The 18,833-nt window shown below is 45.2% G+C and overlaps 1 protein-coding gene across 2 annotated transcripts in view; it reads right to left on the bottom strand.

The window, feature by feature from the left end:
- DENND2A (DENN domain containing 2A) overlaps window positions 1-18,833 on the bottom strand; it is a 57,896-nt gene that overhangs the window by 8,275 nt on the left and 30,788 nt on the right. For both annotated transcript variants that reach the window (XM_054631075.2, XM_077178341.1), the window contains 9 exons: window positions 16,621-16,818; window positions 14,627-14,720; window positions 13,294-13,344; window positions 10,282-10,469; window positions 9,490-9,599; window positions 9,209-9,278; window positions 8,507-8,584; window positions 7,893-8,033; window positions 5,444-5,592 (listed from right to left, as the gene is read on the bottom strand). In XM_054631075.2, the coding sequence (XP_054487050.2) occupies window positions 5,444-5,592; window positions 7,893-8,033; window positions 8,507-8,584; window positions 9,209-9,278; window positions 9,490-9,599; window positions 10,282-10,469; window positions 13,294-13,344; window positions 14,627-14,720; window positions 16,621-16,818 (1,079 nt within the window). The remainder of the gene's footprint in view (window positions 1-5,443; window positions 5,593-7,892; window positions 8,034-8,506; window positions 8,585-9,208; window positions 9,279-9,489; window positions 9,600-10,281; window positions 10,470-13,293; window positions 13,345-14,626; window positions 14,721-16,620; window positions 16,819-18,833) is intronic.

Genomic DNA, 18,833 nt, shown 5'->3' with positions numbered 1-18,833 from the left:
CCTCTCCATTACTGCAGAGCATATTTGCCACTCCTCGATTTCTGACTGATAATAGACCTGGTAATAGCAGCAGCAGCATAGTGAGAGCTGAAAGAACTGCACCTTTCATCACTTGTGCACAGCAGTGGGACATTATCACCACCCACCATTCCTCTTCTTTGAGCAGAAGGTGAATATGGAAGCGTTAGAAGTTTTACATTTCCACCAATCCTCTATTTTGAAGGTGTATCCAAATTTTCTGCCTAAACATGGGACCTGAATTTACAGACAACATGTGAGAACCCATGGAAAACATCTCTGAGTGCAGGTAGCTCCAGAGAGGAGCAGTGAGCAGCTGAAGTACGTGGTTATTTATGGCATGGTGAGATATTATGGCAAGCTGTCTCCTGCTATATTTATGGTGCCTTGTTCTTGCCTCAGCCCAGTGAGCACACATGGTACGTGAGAGATCGAGGGGGAGGAGAGATGGCCCAGCTCCAGAGAGTGCAAGTCAAAGGCAGAGCTGTGTTAAGTCTGAAATTGTACACACCAGGCAGTGGGAAGTAAAGATAACTTCCCCTTCCACCCTTCCATCTGTGCATGACTCAACGCCTCCAGGGTGAAACCCAGTGATCTCTGCTCCCAAACATTTCTCACTGTGGAAGACCCTTCCAGGGAACAATACTGGCAGGGTTGAGGTCTGTGAGCCTCCTTTGTAGGCAGAGCATTTCAGGGATGCACAGAGGAGGTATCACTGAGGTACCTTTTGCACATGTCAGACTTGCTCTGCAGGTAGTCTCAGGGAGCTGCAGGTTGCCAGGAGCCCAGGAGAACCGTGGCCATCTAGAGTGACTCAAGCCTAAGATCTCTCTTTCTCTTGCATTTGGCACTGCAACAAGCACTAAGGGACTGCTGATTCACACCAGGCTGATGAGCCTTGCAAAAGAATCCAGCTTGATAAATCCCTTTTATGCCACCTGTGTGACTCTTCAGCCAGCAGCCAGGTGACTGCAGTGTGCTCTGGGAAGTGTCAGGAGCCACCCTGAGGCCACACAGGTTCAGTCCAGCTGTTCAAACCGGACACAGGCACCACTTTCTAAGGCTTTTGGTTTCATGAGTAACCTTTAAAATGCTGCAGGTCATTGAGGAAGGCTGTCAAGATGCTGAGCACATTTTCAGGGGTTCATTCAGCCTTCTGCAGGAAACATGGTAGAGCTGCATGTGAGACTGAGATGTCAAGGCTAGTACAGAGGCTAAAAAGTACTGAGCACTCAAGAACCCTCAGACCCCTCCCTAAAGGGCTGATTTGGGTAGGGACTGACACACAGATCTCTCTGGGTAAGCATTCCCTTGGTCAGAGCAATGATACTGCAGCAACCTGTGACACTTGTTTGCTTGAACAACAGGACTTCCCAGCACACAGCACAAAGCCAGCACACAGCACCCTGTGGAGCTGCTGCTTCTTGGGAGCCACCTCGAACACAGGTGGCCAATACAGACAGCTGCAGCTACACAGAAACCCTTCTTCCTCTCCTGGGAAAACCTGCTCCAATGCAACACTCCAAGACTAGCTTGACTCGCTCTAAAAGACACCTTGACAAGTTGCAACAGCTTCTACAAAGGGACACTGGCTGTTCAGCCTGGTTGCTTTCCACTCCAAAGGGAAGCAGATGTGATAAAAAGCCTCTAAAGCTGACTCCCTCTTTGGGTTTAGGATCTGCATGATTTCTGAAACACACTAATGAATCAAACATCCTGCTGTAGTTTAATGCCAGGAAGTCCTGTGGTCCCTGCACTAACCAAACTGCTCAAAATATGCTGGCATTTGGCAATTTAAGACTATTTGAATACGTATCTTTTAATTTTTTTTAATAAGCTCTGCCACAGTAGGATTTGTTTTACAAACACCTTCAGATTTCTGACACTGTGTCACATCTGGAGTTACTTATGATGGATTACAGTTCTGGTTTACAACATTTAGCAGGCACAGCGGCTTCCAAGCATTGTCCCATGACTTCACACAGCACTGCTGCAAATCCCACCAGGAGGATGCCAAGTTCCACCAGCTCTCTGGGGACCCTCACTGTCTCCCACAACGTGGCAGGTTTGTGCAGGTGAAGAAATGTGTATTAAGATGACCTGAGGAGACAACACTATTATCAAACTTCATCCTTGGGTTTCTTCTTCTCCCTAATCACAGGACAAAAAGGGAAAAACCTGCTAGGCTGATATTCCCAGTCCCAGATTTGTTTTTGTAGCACATGGTAGAGGGTTCTTCCTGATGATTAATTACCTTTTGCTGGGGATGACCACATTTAAAGTGTCTACTCTAATTCTTTCAGATCTGCCTTTGATAACAATGACCACTTTGTGTTGTTGATACAGCTGTGGTTTCTGGCAGAGACAGAGGCAATTGCTTGAGTTGGTCAGATCCACAACAAGCTTTTGAGATCTGGAAAAAGGAGGCTTTGATTTTAAGCCTGTGCAAGCTTTTCTTTTTAAAAAGCCTTCTGAATCACAAGACCTCCTGCTCAGGCCATTAAAAACTGCCCAGCTTGAGGTACCTTGTGACATCAGGTGATTTTAGCTGAAAGATGCCTTCTAAAAGGTTGTTTGGCAGTGCCTGGAGCTGCATGCCAGGCAACATCCCTTGGAAACAAAAGCAGCTCTCATGTTGCAGTGTCTAACCCATGCCACTGTCTCCACTGCCCAGGGACTAAAGTTAACATTGCAGGAATGAACAAAAGCTGGGGGAAGACCAACACAGTTTTAACAAAGTCATTTTCCTGGGTTGTGAGGCAATGTATACTCCAGTATCCATAGTGACAGAGAAAAAAACCTACCCAAAAACTAATAAACCAAATTCTTTCCTTTTCCGCTGCCAAGCTGTGGATTGACAGGTATTTAAACACTCAATGCTCATTCTAAAGATGGAAAAGACAAAGTATTTCACTTGCTGTACACTTGTTAGATGCATTTTTTGGCTCAGCTTGAAAACTTTTCACAGCTCATGCAGTATTTGGCAGGAGACCTTTCAGCTTTCTTTTCCCACAGACTGATTTTATAGCAATTAAAGGATGCAAATAAATTGTACACATTATTTCTCTGTCCCTCACTCCCAGACACACCTTTTCAAACATGGACAGATAGTTATTAATAGTACCCACATGAAGAGCCCCAAAGATTAATGATAAATGTAATTTATTGTGCATCTTTCACTGTGTCACCTGCACTCTTCCCATTAATCCATCTCAGCTGGATTATTTCTAGCATTCCTAACCTCTGAGCACTTTCCAACAGCTGCTTTTATAGTTTTTTTCCTTCTCTTCAGCTATTTCCAAAAAGTGTTTCTTATCTTTCCTCTCAAATTGTCATTTTCACTCCTAGAGTGAATGCTACTTAATACTCATTGAGTTCAGTGTGTTCCTGTCCCAGGAAAAATATAATTTGGACAGAAGATCCTGTACCTACAATAGCATCAACTTTCAAAAATATGGAAGGTCCACCTATGAGTAGAAGAGACTGTTCACCTCAGGAAAGGCTCACAATGCCAGTCCATTCAAGTCACTGAACTGGACTAAAATACAGCAGTTACTTAATTTTGAGGGATATTTTCTTTGTTTTCTGCATTTCACATCTTTACAGCCCTTTGGGATAGTTTCCAAACTTTTGCTACACAAAAATAAGCCAGAGAAACTTCAAATTTTGTAAAAGGAAAAGACTCTCCTGAAATTGCTCAAAGCAAGGTCTTCTCAGAAAGATCAAATATTAAAAGTCTCATAGAGAGCTGGCAAACCTATGGTAAATATTTGAATCTGAGCCCTGTGGTCTAACAGACCCTGGATCTTTTAAACATGACAATTATTTTTTCACAGGAAAAAAAAGCTGTTTATGAGATATTCAGAGATTCTAGAAACTATGATTCTATAGCTCTCTCCCACTCTTTTAAAGGCCTTTACAGCTGGACTCATTCCTATGGACCCTAGATATCCTGACAAAAGATACAGGGGTGGGAAATGAACACCAAAACCCATCAAGGTGCCTTCAATTACAGATGTCACATCCCATACTCAGAATACACAGTGTTGTGCTGCCATGTAAAGATGGGATAGGAAAAGATTTGCTGAACAAATGTTCATTCTAAAGTGATGTCTCAACCCCCCCATCAAAAAGTTCCCTGCCATTTCCTGATACCACCCAGCTCTCATGTAGAGACTACAATGTCAATCTGTGTCCTTAAAAATTTTTCTCAGAATGTAAAATTTGTCCTACAGAAGAAGAGAATAATATTTAAGAGCCTGTGATCATAGATGATGTCATAAATCATATATGTTACATAGAGATGTAGTGCTTGGATGAATTCTCTCACTTTCAATACAAATCTAAATGCTCTGCATGAAATGTGTGGTTTAAGTATCCAGAATACCAAGTTTCTACACACACAACATATCAGGAATTATAGAGAGGCAAATTTTCCCCTTTCTGAACCAAGACATCTGCAAGCAGCCAGTGCTACAGCTTCCCTCTCCCATCCTTTCTATTCCTGTGATGAGACTGCCTGAGCTCTGCCCACAGAGAGCCCAGGATCCATGCAGAATGAATTTTTCCCCTTCATTTTCCTCTAGAAGGGGCCTCTCCATTCTGTGCCCCAGTGCTCAGTCCCAGAGCTGCAGGCTGCTGCCTGGAAGTTGTGAAAACAGACAGCTTAGGGGCATTGTACACTCCTGAAACCTGAGCATGCTCCTCAGTGTCATTACTCATCCAGGCAGCTTTTCTTTCCCCAGCCCTGTCGAACTTTCCTCCCTGAATCCTCAAGTGCTTCAAGGGCTGGAGAGCTGCCAGCCACCAGCTGCACAAGATCTTAAAGAAACCCAGACCCATTTTCATCATTTAGGAGAGCAAACAAATATATTTTTAAAAGAGCAAATTGAGCAGATTCAAAATAGAAGGGGGAAGTCCTCTGTCTCATTTCCCCTCCTCATTTCCCCTCCCTCATTTCCCCATTTCGCTGCATCCTTTGTTTTCATCCCCATAAGAAAAGGGAAGTATTTAGAAACCAATATGAAAATATAAGCAGAAAAATCAAGAAGATTTTGTGACATCAGGGAACTCAGAAGGGACAGTGATCCCTGCAAACCCAAGCACAGCTCAGCAGGGAACAGTGCAGCATGATGGAGCAAAGGGAGGGGTTTTGCTTCCTTAGCACCAGGGATCTGAAATTATCTAGAGGAAGTGGAATTTGGTTCTCCTTGGGGACAAGAAGCAGCACTTTTTGCAAGCTGCAAAATGAAATTACGGTTCATGTCCTAAGTTCCCAATTCCTGGGAAGAACAGCCCTATTCACGTTGTTATGAGGTTGAAAAGGGCAGAGAAGAAGAAGACCAAAGCAGAGAGATCTGTCACTGCAGCCTTCCCAGCCTCCCTTCCTTGCCAGCATTTTCTTTAGGGGAATGCAAGAGGGTACCTGAGCTTGTCTGCAATGAAGATCACCCTCCTTTCCAGCAGCAAGGAGGCAAAGACTCTGCTCAGGTGCCGCACGCTCAGGGAGGTGAACAAGGACTCGAAATCAACGTGCTCCAGCCTGGAGTCGAGGGGCCGCCGCAGCTCGATGACCTGGGGGGGACAAAAGGAACACAGCTGAGCTCCTGGTGCCACCCAGAGCGTGCCAAGCAAGGACCCAGCAGGTATTTTCAGAGCCAGCAGCCCTTACTGACTGCTGGTGAGCACCACAGAGCAGTAAGTCCTCAACCACAGTCCTTCCAAAGGCCTCCCATAAATCCTTCTTGCAGATGAAGAGAATCCAGAGTCCACTCCAATAGGCACAGCATGAGATCAACCACAAGTTCTTCCCACTGGACTGAGGACAGCGAGCTCTTCATAAGGAGGAAAACTAGTTTGTGTCCAGCTAGGAGTGGTTTTCAGGCTTTCTGATATTCAGGCAGCAGAATGTCATGGAGCCTTTCAAATCTACACTCTGACTTTTACAGTTAGGATTTATTTATTTTTTACTGCAAGAATCTGGATGCCTAACCTCCTGACCATAAATTTTTTATATCAGTTACAGACAAGAGCAGCCTGTGGGTATTTTTCTTTGTTCATATCTACTTAAATAATGCCTGTCATAGCACCTTAGCACTTCATACTCCTTATCTTAGACAGATGCTTATCTAAATTGTTTTTGAAAGCCTCCAACACCACACATTTCATAAATCCCACAAGAAAATTACTCTAGTTCTGAACTACCCTCACCAACACCAAGCCTGCAGCTGAAACATGTCAGTGGCAAATTACTTCAATTACTTGTTGTCTTACTCTCAGTACACACTGAGAGCAACTGGTCACATTCCTCTCTGCAGGAAACTTCTTGTGTATTGAAAGGTTATCACGTGTCTTCCTTTGTCTTTTGTTTTCTATATTAAGTAAACAATTTTCTCAAGCTTTGCCTGTACTTTCTAGACCACTTAGTAAACAGAACTATCCTTCTGGGGCTTTCTCCTAGTGGGTGCATGTTTTGGAAAACAATACTCCAAAGAAAATACCATCAACACTGGAAAGCAGAAAATTTGCTTTCCTTTATTATTCATCCCTTCACTTGCTTTCACAATGAAGGATTTTGTCTCAATAATACCACACTGTTACTTTTGCTCACTTTATGGCCCATTGTACCACCAGATCCTTCTCTGAAGTACCATTGCTCAGTCAGTTATTTTCATGTTATATTGGACTACTCCTTTCTTCCTCTCAGCATTTTGCTCTTGTCCATATTGAATTTCCCATCAGATTTTCCATTTACAGAATCACAGAATCATAAAATCATTTAGACTGGAAAAGATCTCTAAGATCATTGAGTCCAGCTGATCACCACCATGACAACTAGACCACAGTGCCACATCCAGTCATTTCTTGAACACTTGAACATGTCTCTTGAATTCAGGGGAGTGGGGCACTTTGACTTTTAATCCCTTACTCTCCAAAGTGCCTGCCCCCATCCCAGTGCTGTACTGTGTAAATGTGGAGTTTATGCCATCAATCTGATAATTAATGAACAGAATCCCAGACACAAACCAGCCACAACATTCTCACAGCACACCACTGGGACTTTGCTCCTCCAGCACACATTTTTAACCAGCTTTGCATGTTTTCTGCAGTAATGTCATTTAGTTGGGACTGTTTCCAGTTGGGTTAAGGAGAATGTCATCATGTAGTGCTCTGCTGAAAGCCTGCAGACACAACTTTATCAACTTGCTCTCCTTCCTCCCTCTCACATTCAAGGCATACCAGGCCCTGCACCAAGTATGGCCAAAACTACCTTCAATTTGTCTCCCTCCATCCCCCCACAGCCCTTCAATGCCATGCCCTAAAGCTCTGTACTCTTAAAACCCTCCTGCTGTCCTCACACCACATTGTGTGAGATGCAACACAGATCCTCACCTCCACACTGTGAAAATGCCATTCTCAAAGGCTGCAACATTACCCTGGTGTGGTTTCAAGGATTTTCTGACCTGATCCACACAAACAGAGGTTCTGTATTAAGGGTGCTGGAGCACATTGTTCGAACCTGACATTAGGAAGTTAAGTGTGGTGTCCTTGAGCAGATCCAAGGTCATATGCTGGGCAGCACAGGACCTGCTGTCTGTGCCTCCTGGCCTCAAGGCCAATGTCCTGGTTCCTTTTGCTATATTAGGCTGTGTGCTTACATTCATTTTTACCATAGGATTTCCATTTTGATTCTGAGTCACTGAAGTCTCCATACCATCCCCTCTGGTCCCCTGTTTTACCCCCCAGCTTCCCCCTACAGCTGACAGATCATCTGTTCTTGAAGATCCCCAGTGCTATGCCATGGTCCCAACTTTCAGTTGCTAGTCCTGCACCATTTGCTGGCCTGTCTCCCTTTCTCTAGGAAGTGTCTTTACCTCTGTTCCTGAGCCTGGCAAGAAGTTCTTGACTGTAATGGTCCTGCCCAGAGCTGGGAAAGGTGCCTCCATGACACTCCTCATAAGAGGCTGCACCAGGGCTGGAGAAATGCCCCGTCTCTTCTCAACCTCATCCAAAATCTGAAATAAAGGCATGAAGACACAAAAACATGCAAATCAGGAGGAGGGAGATAGCACCAGGAATGAAGTGCACCAACATATATCTATGTCCTCTCCTTAATCCAGTATTGACAAGGAGCTGTGTGTCAAAAGAAAGAAGGCAAAAGGTGCAACTGAAGACCCTGGAGTTCTTTTATCAGAAGAAACACAACTCCAGTGAAAGCTGAAAATTTGCAAACTCCCCACTACACATTTTAACCTCTCTTGCCTCCTGGAAGTTTTGCTGAAGGAAGTAGGCAAGAGCTGACAATCTAGTTTTCCTATTAACTGTGCTTTTGCTAGGTTCTGGAATTAGCATGTGGTTGCCTCACCAAATCGTTCAGATCCTTTCTTCAGCTATCAGCTTCCCTGATCCCCATTCATTCATGTGCTGGCTTCACTCTCAGGTCCCTCTTCACCTACAGCACAAATTCCCTCTCTTTCTCCCCCCTCACCTTAGAGAAGAGATTGAAGCATCCAAGGCGACTCACAATGCAGTAAACTTCTGGGAGACGCTTCCCTTTTCCACTGGGCTTTCAAGACAAACACAAACACACACACAAAAACCAAGGAAATGTCAGAGTTATAACTACTGCAAAGATAGAGTGACTGGTCTCTTAGTTGTCCATCTCACTGGCTGGCTCAGAAACTGGCAGGCATTTGACAGTATGGTCATGATGACAGCCTGGCTCAAACCCTGGTAACACCAGAAAGGGAGGAGAAATGGGCACATCCACAGTGTGGTCCCAGCTTACCTAAATCAAATGACAAAGGCAGAGATCTGATCTGATCTGATCTACAGAGACAACTCTGAACCTACAGGACCAGCACAGGTTTAGACAACTGTTTAATAGGTATCCAAACCTAAAGAGGATAAACCCTGTCCTCAGCCTCAGGGGTGAAACAACAGTCCATGGCCATGCTAAAGTGCTGGTGCAAGGAAAATGCAAGAAAGTTATGTCTGGAGTGGAGGATGGGACACAGAGAGGGACTTTGGCACTGAACAGAAGAGAGCAAATCTGCTCTGTTGCCGCTCTTTTCATTCCACACTGAAAGAGAAGAGCAGCAGCCTTCCACTTTCCAGAATGGGTGCCAGTAACACCAACCCCACAGAAGTCTGCACCACTAGGAAAAGGAAAAAACTCAGGGATAATTACCAGCAGCCTCCTACAGTACCCAAATCGCCTGCTTCCATCTTCCCCCGTCAGGACAAATGAGAATGTCTCACTGCAGAAAGAGAAACCAGAAGGACAAGATACCCATCAGCCTCATTACCAGTCCCAGACATACAAATCCAATAAACCCCCACTATTTCTGAATTTCCTATACATCCCTCTCAGAGTTCTGCCCAATCTTCTATGGTAACAGCTCTTGCATTTAATTAGCTTGATACAGAAATCTGTTTCTCATGAGTCAGGATACAAAGTACAGTACTTACCTGGCAAATTGATGGATGGGGGCCCAGTCCTTTGCATCAGGGAAGCAAAACTGGGGAATAGCTTTCAACTGATCTTCTGCCTCACGCATGAATTTGAACGAGCGTTCAAGCTAGCAGAACAGAGAGAAGGAATGTTTCCAATTAGTCATGTGGGGATGGAATGACTTCAAATATTTTTCCTGTGACAAATGAAGAGGTGATGACAGAGGCTAAGCTTCTGCCTGGAAGATATTAAAATTTCTGTGATTTTGGCTCACCTAATCTTTAGATATCTCAAGGTAACTCTGTGCCCCCAATTCCACCAAGGCCTGTCTCTGCAGCACCTGCCTCTGCTATATTGTGCCTCTAATCTGGGACACACCTTCCAGCAAGGGGAAAGAGAACTGAAGTCTGAGAGGAGCTCTGGTCACATCCCGTTTACACTCTGTCACACTGGCTCTGTGTTTCTCCCATTCCTCCTTCCCCATTTTGAGCTAGGCTATCACTGAAAGCTGTTCCTTCCCTTTCAGAACATGTATCTTCTCCCAACCATCAGTTATCTTTAAAGAGGAAAGGGTGAGAAAGGGAATAGCTACATAAAGTCATAGCCAAGGGCAGCAAAAGATCTAAATCAGCTGCTCTTCCAGGAGCGAGCAATACCATGACAATTCTCAGGCAGTGACTGAAGCCCTCCCACCATCTTCAGTGTCCCTCAATGCTGACACAGCAGAGGGTCACTGACACAACACGTGCTCAACAGAGAAGCTGCAGCTCCTCCAGCGATCCAAGTGCCGCACGCAACCCGAGACAGACCTTCAGTGGGAACTGCTGGGTGACCTCAGGGATGTAGGCAGCCCCAGCCTGCTTCTTGTGCAGCGACACTACGACAAAGTACTCGAAGAGCTGCCTCTCCTGGTACTCGATCAGGTCCCGCTCCAGGGTCTGGTAGCGCGGCGCTTGTTTCAGCCGCGACTTCACGTGCACCAGGCGCTGGCTGTGAGCTGCAGGAACACACAGAGAGCCTGTCTTGCTCTGGCTCTGCACGGACTGAGGGATGAACCTGAAATCACCTCACTGCACTGGCTTTCTCAGTGGAAAGCTTCTTTTGGAAGCTGCACTATAAATATTGACAGAGATGGCCCATAATATCGTGCCATCACCCTGAAGAACTTTGGCAGCAGAAGGATTTCATGGATAGCTTTTACAGCCCAAGCTGAGATCCATGTAGGACATGATGCAACAGATAATGTCCAGCCACTCATCCTAGCACTCATTTATGCACTTTTCAAAGCCAGCACAGTGAGGTGATTGACCACCTTTGTCCAGAGGAGGCTGTGGGCAGCAATCCCCAGGGTTTTACAAGACCAGCACCTGGGTCAGGCCAGGGCTGTGCTGTCTGAGTAATGCTGGGGACTCCCAGCTCCAGCACACAGGCTGGGCTGTAGGCCAACAACAGAAAACATAAGAAAAGAGGTGCCAGTGAAAAATGCTGGCTCATGCCAGTTCTTCCTGTGCCTAAATTTAATCTCTCAGTGCCATGCATCTACAAGTTCACCAAGACAATGGGAAAACAAGCAAGCTGTAGCTGCAACACACACATGAGCCATGGGACAATAAACATTCCAGCATGGAAAGTAATGAAAAGTTGCCTGCTGAGAAGAGACCAGATGAAATTCCCTGAGACCACCCCCTGCTTCATTTTACAGTTGCATCCCAAATTAAATCTCCATGATGTCTCCCTTATCCCTGCTACAAAAGAAAGAAAGAATTAACTACAAGTAGAGACTCCAGCACATTCTCACAGCTTTGCTTTTTGGGAAGGTGGGTGGCAATGCAACTTTTTGATGGAAACAACCACCACAGAGATGCTATAGGAACTCCAATTCATAAGAAATCTACCTGGGAGACAGGACTTCCTGAGAGATGGGATATACTTGTTCATCTTTTGTCCAGTAAAGTTGCGCCACTCACGGACTATTCCAGACAATGAAATTTAAGGCAATCTTGAGGTGCCTCTCAAATCAGAAAGTGTAACAAACCCTGAGCCGGTAAGACCCTGGAAAGATGGCTTAGAGTCCTTTTTCTTGTCACCTACTATGTTATTTGCTCTAGGGCTGTAAAGCTTTCAGAAGTGCTTTCTGTTGCATCAGGGATTTAAAAGGAGCAGTGTCACAGCAATGCTGAGTGCTTCTGAAAAGCTTGCTTAAGATCTGCACTGTTTATATTCTAAAGATACCAGAATTTTACTGCTGTCATCATGGCAGAGTTTGTCTTTCAAGATTTTTCCTTTCTGAGGGTCACCACTTCCAGCTCTGCCATCCAACCTCATGATTTACTGTGTCTCAGATTATGTACAGTGACTTGCATGCAGAGGCACCTGGCTGGTGTGGTTGATGTGTTACACAAAATGTACAAAGTCCCAAATACAAGAGACTTGCTAAATCATCTCACTTCCTATTTAAAAATAGGGAAGTCAACAGTTCAACAAGGCATAAAGCAGAATAAAGCTGTAGTTAGAGCAAACAGCAAGTGCCAGAGCTCCTGTTCACACTTATGCAGACTTGCATAGTCACTCAGGCCCAGGTCTGGATCTGGATATTGTCCAGAGCCCAGTGCTGTTGGATTTGAGGTGACTTCATATGATCTCCATCATCCTCTCTCCAGGGAGTTCTGAGCTGCAGTTACAGAGAAACACAGGATGATGCACATGATTCACTATGGCAACCAGCAGCAGGCAAGAGTTCAAGTCTTCCTGGCCACATCTACACTGCCTGCCTCAGCTAAATGTGAACATGCTCTGTATTTTCACAACATTTCAGGAGGGCTGTGAATATAATTTCTGCACCATCCAGGTGCAAACCCTCTCTCCTGTCTCCAGCCTAGCCTTAGAACCTGTCAAAAGGTAGGCACTGGCAGCAATTTTCAGCTTGCTCTTGCTAACATAGCAATACAGATAAAAGATTTCAATGCAGATGAAAGCAAGAGCATACAGTAGTTCTTGGGTGGGAAGCTGTGCTCACAAGAGGGAATTCAGCCTGAGCTTTCACTTCTAAAAACCTGCAGGAGGCTGAGAATGAGCACTCCCACTCACAATGCATGGTGGCTGACACAGCTCATGCCTGTCTTTTCAGCTTGGAACTGAACTGACCTGCTATCCAGATCTGATGTGCATGTGAGTCAGGAAACTTTGGAATGTGAGGGAGTTTCCATCTTGCATTCTAACTCTGCCAGGATTTTAAATGTGCCCCACAAATTCCCAAAAGACAGCAACATCCCCAGAATGTGCAGGGGCTAATTACCAGTACAAGGTTTCAGGAGAGTATTTTGGGGACCAGTACACCAAATAATCCTACAAGAGTGAAGAAAGAAATGTAGTGCTTTATCCCAAACCAGCAATAAATCACATAGTGCCACTCTGTTTTCCTAGCTAGGCAGTCTGGCTGGTGGCTTTTCTCCCACAATAAGCATGTGCTGAGGTGTCTGGACATCCAGTGCCATGCAACACTGTTTCTGCCAGTCTGGTCACACATTTCTGACTCTGCACTTAGAGAAATCTCACTGTATTTCCTCAGTGTCCAATACTCCTCTTGGAAAGTCAGTCAACAAGGAGCTTTGATGGGAGCTGGAAGAGATGTTTGGTTTGGGCTCCTGTAGCCCTCTGCCCATGGATTTTCTCCTGCAGCGTTGAGATCTCCATGTTTTCCTGTGTTCCATGCAGAAACAAGGTCCTTCTCCGAAGGTAGGACACAGAGGAGAGATCCTGTCCTAGGAGCTCAGAGCAGAGTTCATCAGGAGCCATTTGCTCTCTCCACACATTTGCCTTACCTTTCAGCTTCTCTTCAGTGTCACTGTCTGATTCACTGTTTTCATCTGTAACTAGGAAAAAAAAAAAAGAAAGTAAGGGGAAGATGAATTAAGGAAAGTCTATTTATAGCTGTGCATTTCTTATCACTGGCATGAGAAAGCTGGGACTGGCAACTTCAGGGGGAAGCAGTTTAGGTCCCAAGGGCCTTGTTCTTTCAAGGGTGCACATACCCACACATATTCAGCTTACCAGCTCTGGTATCTTCCCATTCATTCAGGGATAAAACACCCAAACCAACATCAAAATCAATTTTGCACAGCCAGAAGAGTTGCACAAAGAATAAAATGCCAGAACAGTATTTTATTCAAATCTGTATAAGCACAACACCAAGGTAAAATACTCATTAATATGCAGTAATTTCTGGGACATGGGATAAAACCAAGAAAAGAAACAAACAAACAAAAAAAATTGTCAGGCTGAATCAGATTCAAGGTCTATATTGTCCAATGATCTATTTCTCTGAATGATGCTATAGGCAGGGGTACAAAAAGTCTGGGATGCTTCCCCTGAAAGTTCATATAAACATTCTCTTCCACCCTGTGGCTGTCTATGCTTTATGAAATAGGATAAACAGTAACAAATAATTGTGGGAAACAAATAGAGGTGGTCACCTTCTGCTGGATATTAAAGTGTTTTGGAAAAACATCCTGTGTTGGAAAGACATAATCTTAATTTTTATTGAGATGAGATGCTTAAAAGCAATTTCTCTGAAGTGTCTGAATGCTTTGGGCAAGTTGTTAATTGACAGTGGGAGGCTGAAAGTCTCAATCCTGCTATGATGGAGATGGTCTTACAGTCAATTGCAGAAACCCGGATTCCCAGCTGAGGCTATTTGTTTATTGGGATGGTGAAAGAACCAGGGCTGTTCCAAAATCTCCTGTCTTCCATTGGACAGTTCACTGAAGTGACACATTCCCACAAAATATTTTGAACTCAACAAATCAGAGTTTTTGGACAGAACATTCCTCTCCATAGCTTCCAGCATGTTCCAGAAATAAACATCAAAAAGAGGGGACATGTTTGGGGTGACCTATAAGGTTATCATGCAAAGCCATGGACTGAAAATGAAGCAAGAAAACCAGAAAACTTCCATTTTAACCAAAGGGCAGAGGAACAGCCCTTATCTTACCAAAAAAAAAAAAAAAAAGGGGAAAAGTGGAAATCCCAACTCAACCTTAGTCTGGACTGGATGAAGCGCTAGAAAGTGTCACATAAACCACTAAGGCAGTCTACTAAAGTCCAGAGCAGGTCCTCAGAAAGTCTTAGAGGAATGATGATGTGAAGCTCCTTTACCTTTCCCTGAATTGCTCTCTGTAGACTGTGACAGTCTCTTGACACGTTTCTTTCCCCTCCGTGCCTCGTAAATGGCATTGATTTTCAACACCAGCTGCTCAGCAAACACACAAACAAACAAGGTTAACTTCTTCCCCAGGCAAGAAATTGAGTTAGAATTTTATGCAAAGTGCTCTTTATCCCAACCTTGGCCATCGTGAAACTGTTCCCTTGATGGTGCAGGAGGCACAATTCCCAGGATCTATGCTGTGCTGCCCATGCTCACTCTGGTACAGCAGAGCCCAGGGGAACAAACCCTGCTGAAAGGCCACACCTGAATGCACTTCCACACTGTGCAGCTGTATCAGCTACACAGAGTCCACCTCTCCATACTCCATGGCAGCACCAGAGGGTCCCTTGGCAACCTGTGCTGGTCTGCAGGGTTGGAAGCAGAAAACTGGCTGGAGGATGACTGAAGAAATTGAGAAGGATGGAGGCCAGTGATACTGAAATATTTTACACCAGTGGCTTCCTTTGCAAATCCTGTAACCCCTGTGCTCCCAGTTGGTCAAGAGAGAGGATGTATCAGTGTTGGGCAGTGCTGGGTTCAGTGGCTCATTCAGTGCCTCTGGTCTCCCTGTCCATTCCTGAAGGGGAGGGGAATTGCAGCAGAGCCATGCCAGGCTTCCTGCCTGAGCAGACCTGCCTCCTTCTCAAGGTGCCAGGCAGGAGCAGTGGGATATGGCCACAGCATTCAGATTTATTCCATAAATAATTGGAATAAATTCAGATTCCAGATTTACATCCACACATGTCTTGTGAGCTCAAGGTAAGACAGGCCCACCACCTACTTGGTCAGGCAACTCTGAACACAAATACAGAAGTGGGAGGCAGGATGCTCTGATGTGGAAGTGCAGCCTTCACCCAGATGCCCAGCTCAAGCCTCAGGTGATGCTGCCCTTGACAAGCAAACCTCAGTTCTGACCTGGCTCTGCAAGACTGCTCAGTGGCACTGTGGGGTAAACAAACACTTGGAATCCTCTCTTCAATTGACATAAAAGTATGTGTGAACACACAGACAGAGCTCAAGCCCATGCACAGATGTGAAGACATACTGGGAAAGAAACCCTAAATATTTGCAGTCTTTGGCTCATTCCTGAAAGGCTGAGGCACACAGAGGGGGCATTCAAAAATCAGATATGCAAACATGAACACAGATCTGGCAACCAGGAAACAAAGAAGATACACAAACACATCCCTTTTTCCCCAAATGCAAACTGTGGGTTTGGAAAAAAATCACCACAGACTGTCCCTGGTAGCCTCTGCTTGTCCTGCAAAGACCGGGATAAGCAACTGTGTTTTTATAACTGTGTTTTTGAAACATTCAATAGATAGACTGCTGCCAAACCTCATTTGGATTGAATACACATCCTGCCAGATCTGAAAGAAAATAAAATTTAAATGGAGTAATGCTGTATCCAAGTAAGAAATAGGAAATGTTGCTGCCGAAAATGCTCATAACTGCAGACAAGTCCTTTGTCATTATGTTCATTGCTCACCTACAGTCACACCTTAAATTATAAACAGCCAGTGCATCAATTAGAACAAGCAAAGAACAACAGATTTCCAGGAGGAAACAAACACACAACACACAGACAATTTCTGACTGTCCCATCCAGGAAGCACAGAAGGAAGTACGATGGGGTACATCTTCTGCAAAATATGAACTGCTTCTTTCCTCTCTGACATACTTCAATTTCTATCCCAAAATTACAATGCTTTTTTTTTCTTATTATGAAACCTCAGATGGAAAAATAACTTCTTTGAAAGGTGCAGACATGTTTGTGTGTCTTCTCCTTCAGGGAGAAAGGGGGTTAAGCAAAAGTCAAGTCAACAGCCGGGACAGCAGCTACCTTGCAGAAATGCCACACACTGGAAACTAAAGAAAACCTGGTCTCATACTCACATTCCTGCCTGGAAGAAGCCAAACAAAAAAGCCAAAGCCCTAAACTTACCTTGGGAATCTTCCTTCTCCTCTTGCCATTCTGAGAGTCTCCCAAGGAGAAGAAGGTGTCATCTGGACTGCTGGGGGTTGAGGGAGGGCTGACCTTGGATGGTGAGCCAGTCCCATCCCGGCTCAGTTTCCGTATGTCCGGCAGTTTGAAACTCCGCCGCTCCGAGTTTTGCCGGAAAAACGTGGGTTTGGAAAGCAACTGGAAATGGAGGAGAAGGAATCAATGACCACAGAACCTCATGGGTCTTTACTCCATTACTTACACTTCATATCAGTAAATCCAGCCACAGCACTCAGTTGTCAAAACAGCCTGAGAGTGCCCACAGATTTGTGCACATGCAAGAAACCATGCAGCTGCCAGGCTACATCTTGGCCAGCAATTTAACCAGCCCAATTAATTCCAAAACAGAACACAAGCTCAGGGCTTGGCCAAGAAGGTCTTGCTCCAGTGTGGAAAAAAATCTCCCAGGATTTGGATAATCCAGAGGCTGGGCTTGTAAACAGGACAAGACTAACCAACCAACCACAGGCATTTGGGATAAGGAGCAGCTAGCCAGGAGGGACAGAGAAACAGTGAGAGGAGGCAGAAAGCACTGTCAGTATGGCTGCCTTTGACAGGAGCCAGAATCAGACAGTTCAAAGGGTACAAGAGATGCTGTTAGACAATTATGGAGACTGCTTTCCTCCTAAACTCATTAGCAAGTTTGGTGGGAGTACAACAGAAGATGTTTAAGTAGCAGAGTGAAGTCCCTAAAGTCTCTGACCAAAAATAGAAGTAGGAAGCTAAGCTCCAGATAAAGAAGGGGCAAACTACTTCTCACCAGAAAGATGCTCAATAACAACACTTTTTATCTTCTCCTACAGAATTTCCCAGTAGTTCTGACAAGGTAAATTGCACCTTTTGTGGGAAGAGTATCTGCACTGCCAGAGGATGTATCTGGCTCTAAGAAGTGTGGGAGAGAGTTATCCAGCCTAGTTCTGAACAATTCACAGCAGCACTGTGCCTGTAGCTGAGGCAGCACCACCATCTGCCTCCACCAGCAGACACACTCAGCAGTTATTAGTCACACCAATTAATCCATTCAAGTTAGCTCAGGTGTCTCTGGATTTGGCAGAAGATGCTCAGGTCACAAAAATATTTGCCACCTACAGAGAAGTCATATAAAAATGAGGCTGTAAGGAGTCTTTGCACTGAAGAATCCCATTCTGCAGCAGGGATATGAGCTGCTACATCTATAGTAGTCCTGAAAGTCTGTCCAGAGCCGTTCCCCATCACTGCAGCCTGGCCAGGCTCTCCACAGGATGAATGCTGCAGCTGTAAACCCATAGCTGCCAAGAGAGCTGCAGCATTTCTTTTCTGACTGATGCAGATCAGGGCTTTTAGACACCAAAGCACAACAGAGTAGCACAATGACTCCTGTTCAGCTCTCCTGCTGGAACAGTATCTCTGGTGAAAGGCATTCCTGTGCAGCACTGCAGCCCCCTTTCCACAGCACATGTGGGAAATCTGGGTGCATGGGTGACTGCAAATCTCTGAGGGAGATCAGCCTCATCCCAACACTGACACACGTGGCCTCTTGCTGCTCTAGACCTAACTAGCAACAAGGAGAATGGATTGGGAACCACAGAACAATTTTCACTGAATTATCCAAAGACACCTTAATTGCTGATTAAGCTGGTTGGAAAAGAGCAGCATGTCAAGGAACGCTGCACAGAAAACTTCTGAAAATGTTGGATAACAGCTCTAATCATAGGTGTTACTTGGAAAGCATGAGAAAACCCTCTGGCCAGGAAAGCTGTGTTTAGATCCCTGCTGTCCTAGCTTGGATTATCTAAACTGGCAACATGAACCAACCAAAGCAGCTTGGGAGGCTGAGGGAGCAGGGCTGCCCTTGGTAAACCCTGAGCTCTGAGCAGGAGGTGCCAATCAAAGCTTTACCTCTTCTTTTGCTTCCATGGACAAGGAGGAAAAAGGCCCCAAGCTGTAAGCTGGGCTGTGCTGTGGACACTCTTCTAGCACTAGCTCTCCACCCAGGGAACTGGCACTGCCTTACTTACCAGCAAATTGTCTCATGGAGAGAGCAAAAAAGGCTCCTGGGGGGTGGGGGGTGTGCTGCAGAGGTACCTGGGCACCAGCATGGGCAGACTGCACTGCCCATGACACTGAGACAAGGCTACTGCAGGCCTTGATTACCCAAATACTTCCATGCCCTC

Source organism: Agelaius phoeniceus, chromosome 5 (assembly GCF_051311805.1).
Source record: "Agelaius phoeniceus isolate bAgePho1 chromosome 5, bAgePho1.hap1, whole genome shotgun sequence".
Classification (NCBI taxonomy): Eukaryota; Metazoa; Chordata; class Aves; order Passeriformes; family Icteridae; genus Agelaius; species Agelaius phoeniceus.
Note: the sequence above shows the minus strand (reverse complement) of the source record. Positions and strands in the feature narration are given on the sequence as shown.